The sequence below is a fragment of the Dermacentor silvarum genome, chromosome 1, assembly GCF_013339745.2.
Source record: "Dermacentor silvarum isolate Dsil-2018 chromosome 1, BIME_Dsil_1.4, whole genome shotgun sequence".
Lineage (NCBI taxonomy): Eukaryota > Metazoa > Arthropoda > Arachnida > Ixodida > Ixodidae > Dermacentor > Dermacentor silvarum.
The window spans coordinates 64,266,921-64,282,655 of record NC_051154.1 but is presented as its reverse complement, the minus strand read 5'-3'; the positions used below and the strand labels follow the sequence as shown (position 1 = coordinate 64,282,655).

The following is a 15,735-nucleotide window of genomic DNA, read 5'->3' as shown; positions in this document are numbered from 1 at the left end:
ATCACGTTGACTCTGGGTATATTGACACCATTTTCTGTAAATAGGTGTATATCGATTTACGATAGAGGTTTCCAGCCCTCAGGCCTGCCACCTTTTTCACGTCTATAAAGTAACAGTTCCGATTTATGTGGGGAGCGCCTGAGTCCAGTGGGTCTCAGGTATACTTTCACCGTCCGGATCGCTTCAGTCAACGCGTCCTGTATGTGGCCTTCACTGCCACCAGCACACCATATAGTGAGGTCATCAGCATATATGGTATGGTCAATGCCCTTAATGTTGCCCAGCTTTCTGGACAGACCAATTATGCACAGGTTGAAGAGGACGGGCGAGACCACCGATCCTTGGGGTGTTCCTCGATCTCCGAGCTGAACCACTTCCGAGTTTGTGTGTCCGACCTTTAACCTCCCTGTGCGTGCTTCTAGAAAGGATTTGATGTATCTATACATCCTCAACCTAAGTCCAATCTCTTCTATCGTTTTAAGGATGTACTCATACTTAATGTTGTCGAACGCCTTTTCCAAGTCTAATCCGAGTATGGCCTTAGTATATCTCTAGAATATCCGTCGAGTATGTGGTGTTTGATTTGTTTCATTGCATTATGCGTGGATAGTGCAGACCTAGAACCCAGCATGTTGTGAGTGTATATGTTATTGTCCTCTAAGTGGTCCTTTAATCTATTAAGGATTGCGTGTTCAGCAACCTTTCCCACGCATGATGTAAGTCAAATTTGCCGTAAGGTCTATCAGCTGGGGGGTTTACCCGGTTTCGGTATTAGTATAACTTGTGAGGTTTTCCATTCTTCTGGGACTTCGCCTGAGCTCCATGCTTCATTGATGCTTTAAACCATCGTCCCTCAATTCTATACCCACGTTTTATTAAAGCTACAGACGTCCGTTCTTTCCCTGCTCGTCCCAGCCATCAGATTACAAAGCCGTCGTCTCTATATAGGAAAACAAAATGTGCAGTATATAGAAGCGCAGTAGCTTCCCGCTTATATCTGCTCTTCTAGTAAAAGGGATAAAACACCGCTGCGTCTATCCGTACCAGCAATGGCAATACTAAGACGACTCGTGTTCAGCGATACCATGTCACCCACTCGGCGTTTCCTCTCCGCCCTATATACGCCATCTCAACCTCTTTTCTATGATGCGCAGTCTATACACAATCTATACGTCGTTCAAATGCCTTCTCACGGTGTCTGCAACGAATTCACAAGTGCATCAACTTCCGCGGAAAATAGTCATTCTGCTTTATTCTAGGTGAGGCGAAAAAAAAATGAAACACAGGCGCGTGCTGTTTTCCTTTCCGTCCGCATTTCAATGTAAAAGGCATCGCCGCTTCCAATGTATACCGTTTTCCAGCGGCCATCACCGAACACTGACGCCATCTGTAAACGGCTGTCGAAGGCAATGTATTCAGCAGGCAGGGGGCTTCTCTCCTAAAACGGCGAGTGGCCATAGGTTACCCTCTGACACTCCTATGACCATTGTCATTGAATAAGGCAAAGAAGTAAACCGAAGATGACAAGGCTGAACGGCGGCAGCTGTCCGGCCCGCGAGAACGAAAGCCGAGGCATTTTATTGACACCGCAGCCGCCCGTGTGTGACAACAGCCGAAAGCCCGATCACGCATTCGCAAGCGCCGCGCGAACAACGGGGAGGGGAAAAAGACGACAGAGGAGCCAAGTGCCGAGAGCGCTCGCAGCAAAGTCCTCTCGGATGTGCCGCTCCAAATCGCTGCCACGCTGTCCTTCAACTCGAGGGCGCTCGGCGCACTCGACAGCCAGCCGCGCGCCATCACCCTCCGCTCCGCTGTCAGCGGGAGATGATAAAGCCCGGCTCAAGGGCTCCTGAAAAATGCTCCATCGTTCCCGGGAAAAGTATTATGAATTACAAACGCCGTATGCGAGGTGACGGTGGTTTTGCGTTCCCCTTGAGTGACTCGCGAGGTGTTTTTTTTTTTTTTTTTTTTTTTTTTTTTTTTTTTTCCAGTGATATACTCAAATCTGAGCGTTCGCGCGCGCGCGCGTGTTCGTCTCGCCTGCCGGAGCGTGCGGCTGCCTCGGGGCTGTTCTCGCGGGGATTTACCTGGCTGCGATGAGCGATGACTTCGTGCGCGCGCGACGCCTCTAGAGTGTCGCCGCGCTCGGACGATATCCTGCGCCAGTTACGACCGACGCGTGGGTGTCCGCAGACATCGGGCCTCGTTGCTGATGCCACGACGGCTGCACGCGCTCTGCGCTTTGGACGCCGCGCCACTACAATTTGGGGAAACACTCGGACGTCGTACGCAATGCACGCGCACTGTTTCTGGCAGGGGAACACTTGTACTACTGCCCTGACGGTGACGCGAGTTAACTCAGTGCGGCGGCTTCCGCTGATGCTGTTTTACGCTCTGCGTGGCCCGGGGTCCGATTTAAGTGAGCTCGCAACGAGAACTGGAGTGAACGACTTCTCTTGGTATAGTCGGAGGGGGGGGGGGGGGGGGGGGGAAACGGGGGGGAATTAAACTGTAACCAGCCGTGGTAGCTCGGTGGCTCTGGTGTTGAGCTGCTCAGCGCGAGGTCGCGGGTTCAATCCCGGGCGCGGCGGCCGCATTCCTTACGGGATTTGGGTGCACGTTAAAGAGTCCCAGGTGGTCGAAGATATTCCGCGGCCCTCTATTGTACGGCGTTTGGCATGTGCACTTTGTGCACATGAGAAACGTCCCGAAAGTGCACATTGTCTCATGTGCACAAAGCGCACATGAGACAATGTGGCACTTTCGGGACGTTAAACCCCACAATTAAATTAAACTAGTATAAACTAAATCAAAATAACTTAAGGAGTTAAACGTCCCGAAACAGTGGGTTATGAGGAATGCTTTCTAGTAGAGGGCCCCGCAATAGCTTCGACCCCCTGGAACTCTTTAACGTGCACCCGAATCTCGTAAAGAATGCGGCTGCCGCCTCCGGGGTTGAACCCGCGACCTCGTCGGGCTCAGTAGCACATTATAGGCATTGAGTAACGGCGGTGGGTAGGTGCGGAATCCCGAACGTTATTTGCATGTAAAAACGGCTATAGCCAATGGTGGGTTGCGTATTTACGTCATATCTTGGAAATACGGTACCTCCTCTCAAATACGGTAACGGACTGAGACAAGTGAATGGTTGCACATAGCCCAGGCTCACGTTCACTGCAGCACGTGACCTCAAATGCCCCGCACACTCTGGATAATATATATATATGCACTATCGAGTAAAGTTTTGTAGGTTAGTAAGAAAAAGTCCGGCAGGTGTTACACTCTTGTAACGCGAAAAGACGAAAGCCTGCTGAACATTTGGTAATACATGAAGTTGTACAATAGGGGTTCGACTTCTTTGTAAGACATTTTGGTAATGCATTAGGTTATACAATCGGGGCTAGGCTTGTCGCAAGACATAACAAGCTTCAATGAGAAGTACACGTGTCGCACTAAGGCGACCTCCTGAATGCCACATACGAACACTTAACGTAGTACCAAACGTTCAGCATGTTAGTGGACGCACTAGGCCACACCTTTATTCAGCGAGATGGCTGCGATGTGGCGTGTGCAATGGCGCACGCACTAGGCACACCTTTAGTAAGCCAGAGCCGTGGAGCAGCCGTGGCTTCAGGGAAGCGTGCTCGTCTCGCACCCAGGAGGCCCGGGTTCGATTGCCACCCAGACCGAAAAGTACCAAATGTTTCTTTTCAAAGCCACTAATTTACTTTGTTTACAGTAACCTCCCTGAGAAATGTGACGTCAATCCGAGCATTTTTGCGGCGTCGGCCACTTTTCGCCAAAAGTGGCGCAGTTTCACCAAGGTCACCGCCAAAGGGCACCGCCAACATAGACAACTAAGGCTGTCGCCTTAATAAACGGTTACGTAGGGGATCATCTAGAACAGCTGGATGTGTAAATATGAGCGAATGCGCACCGCATGTCGGAAATAAGGTGCAGTTCGTAAGTGTCGAGCGATATGTTCTCTTGCCACGCCTTCGCCGTGGACTTCGCAGTGGATCGTTAGCCGTACTTGAAAGTGTTGGTAAACAGGCTGCCGGTGCTAATGCGCCAACCGCGTTCACAAACGGTTCTTGCGTGAGAAAGGAAAGGGTTTTAATGTCTGGTATATTCATTGCCGAACAGTGAACTCCAAACGAGGGAAAGAAAAATAAAATGGCGAATCACGGGAAGGGCGCTTTCAGGTTCTCTCCTTGGGAATTTCTTCTTGAGAACCTGCGTGCTCTCATTTATTGTGACGTCATTCACGAAGTACGCCGACGCCTGTGGTCCCGAGTATTACGCGTATGAGAAAAGGTGATCATGATAAGGTCCGTATCGGCTCTCGGGCTGTCCGCGTGACGTCACCGTTCAAAGCGCGTCACCATTCAAAGCGATAGTATTAATGCGAAGGGGCACTTGCGGTGCGCCCGCAAAAGTAAAACGCGGTGCGGAGGCAAAATGCACCGCACAGAGCCGGGGAGTCAAAGAGCAGGCGCAGTTTGCACAGGAGCGCGGCCGTTGTTTTCCGCGCCCCAGATACAGTTTTCGTGTGTGAGTGCTTCTCTCTTGTATGTTCCCTTATTTTATCTGCTTCCGTTGAATTGAAGCCGTATGTAGCTCTTCCCCCGCTTTGCGTACACAAATGGCTGGCCTAGTAGAATGGGCTGATCCCGGAGCCAGTGCAATCAGAGTTGGTGACTTAGTAGCCGGACCCAATAATGTCAGCGCCATTAAAAAAAAAATATGGGGTTTTACGTGCCAAAACCACGATCTGATTATGAGGCACGCCGTAGTGGAGGACTCCAGAAAATTTGGACCACCTGGGGTTCTTTAACGTGCACCAAATCTAAGTACGCGGGTGTTTTCGCCTTTCGCCCCCATCGAAATGCGGCCGCCGTGGGCGGGATTCGATCCCGCGACCTCGTGCTTAGCAGCCCAACACCATAGCCACTAAGCAACCACGGCGGGTAATGTCAGCGCCGTGATGCTTGTCATCGCAAGTGTTTTGAGGTGGTTTGTAAACAAGTCGACCTTGCAGGCAGCGGAACATCAACACACCCACACGTCCCATAGCTCTAACCAATAAGACTAACCAACAAGTGTCCCAGCAGCACATGTCAGCAGGTCTACCACAAAGGTTTCGTTAGACTTTGACAGTCGTCCTCCAATGCTTTCTGCCCAATTTCGTTCTTTCTTCTTTTTCTTCACATTTTTATATGTTCAGCGAGAGAGAGAGAGAGAAAAGGACATTTCAGTGACGCAAAAAAAGTCAACCTGGCACAATGAAAGCGATCAAATCATAATTAACTAAACAAAATAAATGGCTTTACCTTTTCTTTCTTTCTTTTTCTAAGTTTTAGAAACACTTAACTGGGTTCTTCTCGCTATTGATCGATTTGGTGAAAATCCCCCTCGGCAGATTGTGCTGCATCACACTAGTCCATACACGCATCGTTCACTCGCATCGATGCGGTTCAAGCTGCGCGCGTCGTCCGACCGTGTAATCTGACATTCGCACAGCCATTCGGAAGGTTCTTCCGGCCGTTTGTTTTCTTCCTTCCGGGTCGCCCGTGAGAGCATGCCGCCGCCGTTATACGAAGCGAGCATCTCGCCCCTTCCTCCTTTCGCGGAACAAGCTTCCGAGAGAGCCAGAGGTCTGCGGCTCGCCGGGACCGACCCCATCAGCCACAGCCGTCCTGCCCGCGGGGCGTGTGTAGTGGCGGCATGGGAGGCTTTGCAATGCACCGGAGGCCGCGCACAAAGCACCCGCGTGCGGCGTCAGCACCGCTATGAAGCCGGCGTGGCCCGTCTCGGAGATTGTCAACCTGCGGGGGCCGAGCCGTATATTTGGGCGTCGCGGCCACACGCCGTCCGCTGGCAAGTGGCACTCGCTGACGTCGGCGAACCCATAAAGAACTGGGCCGCGAAACCGGACCTGGGCGGGGTTGCAGCGGCAGCCCTTGTTAAGGGCGTCCCAGCGCTCAGCGGAAGCGGAAACTTTAAACGCGCCCCCGTGGCAGGAGGAACGACGCGCCCTCTCCCTTTGTCCGCAATGCTCCCAGTGGTCTTTTGTTTGTTTTCCCCATGCAACGCTTGTCCCGCGGCGGCGGTGTAGAAGGAGAGGAGGCACCGAAGGGAGCAGGCGTCGCGCGAAGGCCAAATAAATTATAACCTGCATCAAAACGACATCAACAGCTGGTGAAGGTATTGTTTTACTGATCACGTCTGGGGCCGTCAACGCGCGTCGAGCTCGTTGCTGTCAACCGATTCTGAGCACGACCGATCGCGGCTTCTCTTGCTTCCCGTTTCGGGCTGTCTCGTGTATGTGCTTACTCTCCCTGTTTTCTTTATTTCTTCTTTTTTCACCTAGGATTTCCACTTGGGGCCGCTCATTTATTACTTTATTTGTCGATCCGTTGCTACGATGCCACCAGCCCCCCCCCCCCCCCCCCCCTCTTTTTTTTTTTCCGAAGCGCGTTTGCTTCCAAGCTCTCGTCGTTGCTGTTTTTATGCTCAACTTTTTTGTTTACCTTCGCTCTTCGTCGAGTAGGGTCGCTTGGCTGAAAGCTGCATATAGATAGATAGATAGATAGATAGATAGATAGATAGATAGATAGATAGATAGATAGATAGATAGATAGATAGATAGATAGATAGATAGATAGATAGATAGATAGATAGATAGATAGATAGATAGATAGATAGATAGATAGATAGATAGATAGATAGATAGATAGATAGATAGATAGATAGATAGATAGATAGATAGATAGATAGATAGATAGATAGATAGATAGATAGATAGATAGATAGATAGATATTGTTTGTTGGCTTCTTATCATTTGACTAATAAAAATCGGGCCCCTCGGTTTCCATTCTTCTCGTATATTTATTACTTTATCGCGATATGCGGTTAGTTATCGCCGGCACAGAGGTTCCTCCGCCTTCCTATCAGAGAGGTTTCGCGCGCATTCCCCTCCTCTATAGCACAAGGCGTCTCGCGGCGATATCTTAGGGCCGCTTTCAGCGCGCAAACCATCAGCGATATTATTAATGCGAAGGGGCACTTGCGGCGCCCGCAAAAGTAAAACGCGTGCGTAGGCGAAATGCACCGCACAGAGCGGGGGAGTCGAAGAGCAGACGCAGTTTGCACACGATCGCGGCCGTTGTTTTGCGCGCCCCAGAGGGGAATGTGAAAACGCGTTTGCAGCGCCGATTATACTGCTCCTCGTGCGTGAGCCGCTCGCATGTATGTACGTGGTCCCACAGCGTCACGTCGCTGTACGTGTGTATTATTACTATAAAAGCCTAACACGTCGCACCATGCAGTCTTCAAGCGGCATTAGGCGCCGAAAAGTTTGTGCAGGCCAGTCTAAAGGCGTCATAAAGTAAAATAACGGGCGCCTGTTAACTCTTGCTGTCTCCCATGCGCCCTGAAATTGTGAGAGCTTTGCACTGAGAGGCAGGTGCTAGACCCTGTCCCTAAAGACAACAAGGAAGATCACTGCGCGTTTCATCTGTTTCCTATCTATTTGCGATTCTTTGCCTTTCTCAGAGCATCTTGTCGGGCGTGCTGAGCACCAGACGGCGAAGAACGTGTTGGGCCCATTGTAACGTGTCCAAAATGGCTGCCACACTGCCGGTGGTTGAAAACGGTGTGGAAAAGACAATGAAGGAAGCAGTGGAGCATTAGACAGCAAAAGAAAGAACTCGTCCAGGAGATTACACAATACCGGATCACATGAGCGAGGAGAATGAAAACCTGCTTCGAATGCTCCCTCGGTACTTACTTTAAGGAATGTCTTGGGTTTCCCGTCAGTCGCGCGGCCGTTCATTTGTAGGCCTCGCTCGTCATATCTCTCTGCATATGAGTGCAGGAGTATCCGCATTGCCTCCACTGGAGAAGAACGCCAGCAAGGCCCTGGACTGAAGGCTTTGATTTCCGTTTTTTTTTTTTTTTTTTTTTTTTTCCCGTGTACCATGCGTTTGGTGCACGTTAAAGATCCCCAGGTGGTCTAAATTAATCCGGAGTGCCCCACTACGGCGTACCTCATAATCATATCGGGGTTTTGACACGTAATACCCAAGAATATATATATATATATATATATATATATATATATATATATATATATTAATTTTCATCTTTTTATATAAATACGGTGTTTTTTCTCTCTCTCTCTCCTCTTAGCGATGCACGCAAAAACAGAAGCGTCACTGTCGTTCCCCCGCCTTCAAAAGTGCACGCCACTGCGGAGCGTGAGGCGCACAGGTGAACAGCAAGCAACGAACAGAATGCTTAGGCGGCCAAGCAGAACTGCCCGGTGTCGGTGCGAAACTGCAGTCGCACGCCGCTTGAATTAGGTGTCCAGCCCGCCGTACACCGGCCAGAACTTTTATCCGCCATTAATTATGCATGTTCCCTCATGCATGCGTGTTTGGCGCTCTCCCCGATGGGACTGCCCCGCGGGCCACTTATTTTTTTTTTTTTTCTCTCTCTCTCCTCCGGCTGCAGTGGCCGCCGCACCGGCGCACCTTATCGGCACCGTCACTGGCACCGAATAAAGTTGCTTTTGTGCCCCGTCTCCTTTGCGGCCGCGCTATACTGTCTGTGTACATTTCCGACCCGCAATGTCGAACCGATAAGGCGCACTTTTTTAATTCTGCCGTTCTCGATCCTTTTTGTCCCATTTCTTCGGCGCCGCTCCTCTCCCCGCTTCCCTCATCTGCCTGCGGGAGGCCATTGTGCGCGCAGCCAAGGAGAATGCAGACATCTGTTTCCGACTCGGCCTTTATCTGCTCCTTCTGCGTCTGTTCACTCCGTCGTGTCGCTTAACAAACCGTGGGAGGTGGGGGGAACCGTACACGCTGCGCTCATTTCCGAACGACTTTTGTCTGTGCGAAAGAGAGAGAGCGTGTCTGTGTGCGTGTCTGGAGGAAGGGGGCGTCATGATGGCGGGAATTAAAAAGGATAGCTGCGACGGTGGTGATACACTTTCGCCGGAAAGTGGGGTCATTTGCGGTGTCGTAATCTCGCTATAGTCTGCCTGCATCGCTATTTCTCACTTATAGCTCGTATTTGTAGGTCGCTGCTGCGTGGGTGGCGGTGCCACGTGTGTGCGGCGCGGAATACATTGTTTATCTTTTTAATAACTTCATAGGGTCCTCAGTGGTTCATGTTCGTTCCTCTATATATGTTTTCTTTTTATGGGCGTAGGAAGGCCGATGGTGGGTGCGAAAGGGGAGGGTGGCAGGCGAATGAAGAAATTTGTATCATTATTTCATTTTCGCAGTCCCTAGTTACATATTACGGTTCGACCTTTTCGTATACTCCCGGGGACGCCAAAAGCTCTATGCAGTATCCTAAGTATGTTCGGGATTCATAAAAGAAACAAGCGACCCTGATCATCTGGCTGTCCCATTGCATGCCAACAAAACGTATGGTGCTGTTGTGTGGTATCATTGAAAACACGTTTGCTTTCTTTTTTCTTGTTTATCAGTGAGTAGAAGTTGATATACAGAAGCAAAAGCGCTACACCTCACTGGCAAAATAAAACAAAGCAAGAGCTCAAGGAGAAGGAGGAGGGTGGAATGAAGAACAGGGTTGAGAGCGTAGAATGACGCAAAGGCTGGCTGGCAACGAGACTGCCGCTGTGCAAAGGTTTCAGTTATCGTGTACTCTGTTGCAGCCACGGAGTAAGATAAACAGGAGCGCCGACTCCGCCGCCGCGCAACGCATTCGCTCGGGACAAACCGTGCAACGCAAATTATACATCGCGTAGCGCCATCTGTCGAGGCGCGTGAAAAACACTCAACAGCTTGCTTCCATGTGCGCATGCGCTGAGTGGCGGAGACCGGCGGCGACGGCAGCGCAGAACGGGCAGCGCGGCACCCGCAGAGCGTGTCGTCTGCTACAAACGTGGACCCTCGGCAGTCTCAATTTAACAGCAATGAAACACAAAAAATATATGCGCACAAATAATAAAAGCGCAAATAAACACGCGGTAGCGCTTTTATGCACGCATTCGAAACATATTTAGATGTCTTTAGAGGAAACAGACGATAAATGATGCTGTACAAAAAGACACAAGAGAAGTACTTGTTTTTCACTCCTCTACGTCTGCGCGGAAGCGAAGGTGCGAAATTTTCGTCTTCCTCGCTTTGTTTACCGTGTCTACAGTATGTTTATTCATGCCGGACGGAACAAGGTATCTTGATACTTGTGCGTGAAGAGACTGAGCAACAAGACAGTGTTTTGTTCCCGGCTGTAAATCTGGTTATGGCAAAGGACGCGAGAAGTTTTCGCTCTTCGCTTCGCCATCTGATCTTCAACTACTGCACCAGTGGCGTCAAAAAAATTCCTGAAAGTAAGCGAGTGCTTAAAGCAATTGACAAAATATGTGCGCGACACTTCGAGAAGCAGCTTATTTTTGATAGTTACTTCAGCAAAGACAAAGGCGACGTACTACTAGATGTAAAGAAAGTGCCTCGACTTCGAGGCGGAGCAGTTCCTTCAATTTGTTTAGGGAAGCCTGGCGTAGCTCAATGATGCTGAATGCCAGGAGGAACCAGAAGACGCCAATGCGGAAGGACGGGAGGAGCTCAATTTAAATTTGTCTACAACTACACACAGTGCAGGTACCTTTTCTTGTCCAGAGGCATGCCTTAATGTAGAGAGAGAGAGAGAAAGGGAAAGAAAGACAAGGAGGTTAGCCAGTGTAAATACCGGCTGGCTACCCTGTAAATTCTCAGCCTTGCCTTCGAGATGATTCCCCCAGTTATGCAGACACATAATCAGAGCTTCTCTTGTGAAATAATGAGCAGGAAACACTGGCAAGAATTCCTAATTATTATGTTTAATGAGAATGTGGCGATTCTGCTCGCAAGAGAACCGGGCGGCACGAAAAGCACCGCGAGAAACAAAGAAGCAAGCGAAGCATCTTAGCACTTGATGCGTGCTCAGATAAAAAAGAGTGATAAACGTCAGCTTTTCCATAAAAGCTTCTTTTCGCTGTTGTCTGTCTTTGCTTGAGACCACCCGAACTGCCGTTATATCACCTTACCATTTGCTATAGTTTTTTCTTTCCGTCTTTGTTTATTTTCAGTTCCTGTGCCTTGTAAAGTTCCATGTAGGCCACCTGACAAATGCCCTGCATTTGGCCTGCATAAAATAAATAAAATAAAATGATACATGACTTGTTTCTCCTGCTAACGTCACTCCGTGAACCGCAAGAGCTATGCGCGCTACAGGCGTCAGGGCGTGCGCGGAGCAGACGACAAAACGGATAGGCAAGCAGGCGCCGCGAGAGAGCCCCCGCACCTTTGCTCCTCTCCGCTGCAGAGTTTTTCTTCATTCCTAGCGCCGTCTGGAGAACACGCTGTGAAGCAGGCGCCGGCGTTGCAGAATGTGTCCCTTCCAGACGAGCGGAGTCGGCGCTCCTGTCTTATCTTACTCCGTGGTTGCAGCTGACTACATATACAGGGTGTCTCAGTTAACTTGGGCCAAACTTTAAAACTATGCAAATGCTACGTAGCTGGACAGAACCAAGGTAATGTTGTTTGCCGTCGCTTCGAGATACTCAGATTATTTTTTGCATTCCGCCTAATTAGCTAATTAGTCTTAATAAATTAATCAACTTCTCAAATATTATAGTTAGATTAAATGTGTCAATGAGAAAATTGTAGAGCAACATGAAAAACTTTGCCTGTATTCGCGGGCATCTTTCATGCTCGGAAAAACACTTTTATGTAACACATATTGAGCAACAGAAAACTGTATCGGGAGTTTCTCATGTTGCTCTACAGTTTTCCCATTGACACATTTAACCTAACTATAATATTTGAGAATTTGGTTAATTAATTAATTAATTAATTAATTAATTAATTAATTAATTAATTAATTAATTAATTAATTAAGACTAATTATCTCATTAGGCGGAATGCAAAATTTAATCCTAGTATCTCGAAGCGATGGCAAACAACATTACCTTGGTTCTGTCCAGCTACGTAGCATTTGCATATTTTTAAAGTTTGGTCCAAGTTAAGTGAAACACCCTGCAGATGTTTGTAACGTGATGGGATCACAAGAGTGTATTATTGATATAAATAAAAACCTCCACAAGTCAAAATAAACTCACGCACCGTGCGACAAAGCTACGGGGAATACCCATGTATCAAGTGGTATATTTCGGAGGCGCATACCTTGAAGTTGGGGCTCTCTTCGGGAGTTTTAATAAATTTACGCGACCTGAGTTCTCTGACTGGGTTCAAATGCGCTGTTAAAATATGTGGACTTACGGTAATTCCATAATTATGAAGTTAGCTAACGCAAGTTTGTTAATTGACAAAATTGCATGTTGTGATTTGTCGTGCTGGTGCTGTCTGTCTCATCATATAATCCACCTGAAGATGTGGAATTGAGCTATCTGCCACAGGAGATTTCTGTAAAATCTGATTGGTGAAAAATGATAATGCATAGTAATTGAAACGCCGGTGTAGGTGAAAATCTTCTGTTGACCACATACTTTGAATAAGGTTTGATGCTTAGAAAGTAAATGCTTGTTAGAACAAAAAAAAGGGAGGGGGGGGATAATAGGACTTGCTAATTAACACTTATTTTAGTGCAATTTGACACAGGCTTTACTGGACGAAACAAATTCGAGAAATGTCCATAGATGCCTAACTAAGATCTTGATCTTCAGGTGCCTACACTTTTCTTCAATATTTGCGATTTTCATTTTGTGAGTACTATCAAAAGATATATTTGTGGCCAGGACAAGCGCCTACCTATTAAGCATTGCAGTCAAGTCATGATAAATATTCGAAGTCTGCAAGTGCCAATCTCCAGCTACAATAACAAAAAACCCTGTGGGGTCAAAAGTGCACAATTCTGATGCAGGAATTTGCACAACGCTTGTATATATCCCTATATACTGCCGTTAGTTGTTCCAGGAAATTGATCTCACCATGCCGTTGTGGTTACTCAATGGCTAAGTGACATGCTTAGCGGCAACTATACTTACACGCTGCAACCACGCATTAGTCTGTCTTTACACGCCTCTGCGTCTCTCAGAAGCAGAACACAGCAATGATAGCGCGCAGACAAAACCAATCACACAACGCGAAGTTTCAAGTAGGCCAAATAAAAAAAGAAAGCAAAACAAAAGAAGAAAAGAAATAAAGAAAGAAAGGAAGCACAGTTTCGGGGATTTCTGCAACATGTTTTGTATTCACAAAACTCCCATTACAGAAGCGAGCTTTGTGATTCGTCGTCCAACTAGGTAGCCGCTTAGGTAATGGCAAGGGAGACAGTAAACGTGCCATCCAAAAGCACCTGCGTGAATGGCGAATGCTGGCGGCAGAGGCAACAGAGGCACGCGCAGAGTGAAAACGCTTGAAGATCCGTGCATGTGTAGTTGTCACTATAACGAATAGGAGTTAGTTTAATGACCTCGTAGTGCGTATCACGTGACGTGCCACGGTGCGCGCAGAGCCCCCGGAGCCACTACACAACTGCCAGATCTGCAACCTGACCGAGACGTCGCTGGGTGTGACTTGCTGGACGGGTCATGGCGGAGCGCCAGAGGACACGCCCCGTGGCCCTGCCGCTGGCCTGAACACGACGTACGTGCTGGAGCTGTACAGCAGCCAGCAGCCGTCGCAGGTGCTCAACGCGAGCAGCAGCCAGCCCGTGTTCAGCGTTCGCAACCTGCAGCCGCGCACGGAGTACTTCATCGTCCTCTACGGAGTCAACAGCCTGGGTCACAGCAACGCCGTCAAGCTCTACGCTAGCACGCTGACATCAGCCGAAGCGCTCCTTGACACAGGTGAGCCGTTTTTACCAGCCTGCAGCCGGAAGCTGTAATCGATGCGGCTGAGAACGCCCGCTCCCAACGTCCACGTATGAAATCTCGACGCAAGTTAACTGAGAGAACCAATGAAGCTGTCAAAATGAACTTTGCGGGGGATGTTTGGCAACTCAGTGTGTGGGCAACGTTACGAGTGTATGTTGCCAACGTTAAATTGGAATCTAATTCTGCGGGTTTACTTGCCAAAACCACGATCTGATTATGAGGCACACCACAGTGGAAGACTCCGGATTATTTCGACCACCTGGGGTTTTCTTTAACGTGCACCCAATGCACGGAACACGAGCGTTCTTGCATTTCGCCCCCATCGCCTGCCACTCGCTGTCAAACAGCACGCACGGCATCAAAATAAAGTCCTTGCTTTTGATTTCGCTAGCGTTTCATTCCACCTGTGTTTTCTCTGTGGGAGTTGTTGTATCCAGACGCGTTTTTGACATGGCGCAGGCTATTCAGAGCGTGACTCCGATTAGCGCACACCGGTGGTTCAGCTCAGGCGGCACGCATCTACGAGAAAACAATAATCCTAGGCAGACCTGCGGCGAGTTTATACCGGTCGTCTGTTGCAGAAAATGTCAGTTCTATTATAGCGTTATGTTTCTACTGGCAGTAAAAAGCTACGGAATAGCCGCTTTCCACGGGTGTCAAACCGAGGACACTCAGAAGAGAAGGGAAAAAAAAAGTAACATGAAGCATAAGGTACTGCTCCCTCTTTTGGGGTCAGAGTTTGCTCCTATCAAGAACAGGAAACTTTGCTTTCTAAAAGATCAGCGCAGACGACGCGTTCGCTCCACACGAGATCCAATTTGGATTTGTCCTCCGCCGTATTTACCTTGTCCGGAGGAAAGTCCGCGGCGTGCCTTAGTCGCAGGCGATTTATTGGTTCGTCGCTGGCTTGTCATTGAAGAAATTTCGATTACGATAGACCGTAACTAAATTACAGCAGCTGCTTTTTAGGGGAGTACCTTGGCAGCTGTTGAGCAAGACTTTCTTTTTCTGCGTGTTGCTTCATTCCGTAGCTGAACCTCGTGGAAGACAGTTCACCAAAATCTCGTAGATGTGTAAATAACGAGGCCTTAAGTTTCCTTCTTCTTTTTTTCAGCGCGGACATTCTTGATTGGTTCCACGAATATGTTGACGCTAATTAATTCATGTAGGCGGCCATTAAGTGGAAGGACACAGGTCACGAACCGTCCCGACGTTCAAGTGAACGTCTCTTTATTAACTGAATCCGTTTCCAGTAGTCTTGCGGTTACATCACCATGTTTTTCGGGAATAGGAGATAGTAAGGATTTGTTGCCTTCCATTTCAAAAGCATCTGAGAGAGAAACAAAATATAAAGTAAACACAACGAAAAGGCGGCAGTTAACTAAGTGAAGCGCGGTTAAGCTATATTTAATAACTGAAACTGAATTCCGTCTTTTCCTTACGAGCCTCGGTAGAAAAACGCGAAATTAAAACTTTCTTTATGACCATGCGTCTCCCGAACAGCAGGGCATTGTTCGGCGGTAAGATTTGTGTAAAAAAGAAAGTGTAAAACTCAAAAGCAAGCCTTTGGTTACGAAACGCTGAGCTATCTTTGTAGTTACTTGATCAATCTGCCTGCGCATGAAAGCGAGCTATTAGCGTTCTGACTGCGCCGCTTTCAAATTCGAAATGGCCTGTTTGCAGAAACGTACTTACCAGGTCCCCATTAAAAGGTTGAAAGGAAACCATGCTGACTGCGTGCATGGGTGAAATGCGATGCCACTAAGGAAGTGCTCTATCGAAGGCTGTCGGCACGTGTGCTTGCCTACAATTACCATAAAGCAAACCGCGTGCCACCAGCACACCGTGGAGAGGAAACCTTGCCGTTCGCAACGATCGC

General features: G+C 48.5%; 1 protein-coding gene across 1 annotated transcript in view; it reads left to right on the top strand.

Moving 5' to 3' along the window:
• Positions 1–15,735, top strand: part of LOC119443576 (hemicentin-2-like) — a 404,290-nt gene that overhangs the window by 380,005 nt on the left and 8,550 nt on the right. The window contains exon 8 of the mRNA XM_049663006.1: positions 13,494–13,829. Within this exon, the coding sequence (XP_049518963.1) occupies positions 13,494–13,829 (336 nt within the window). The remainder of the gene's footprint in view (positions 1–13,493; positions 13,830–15,735) is intronic.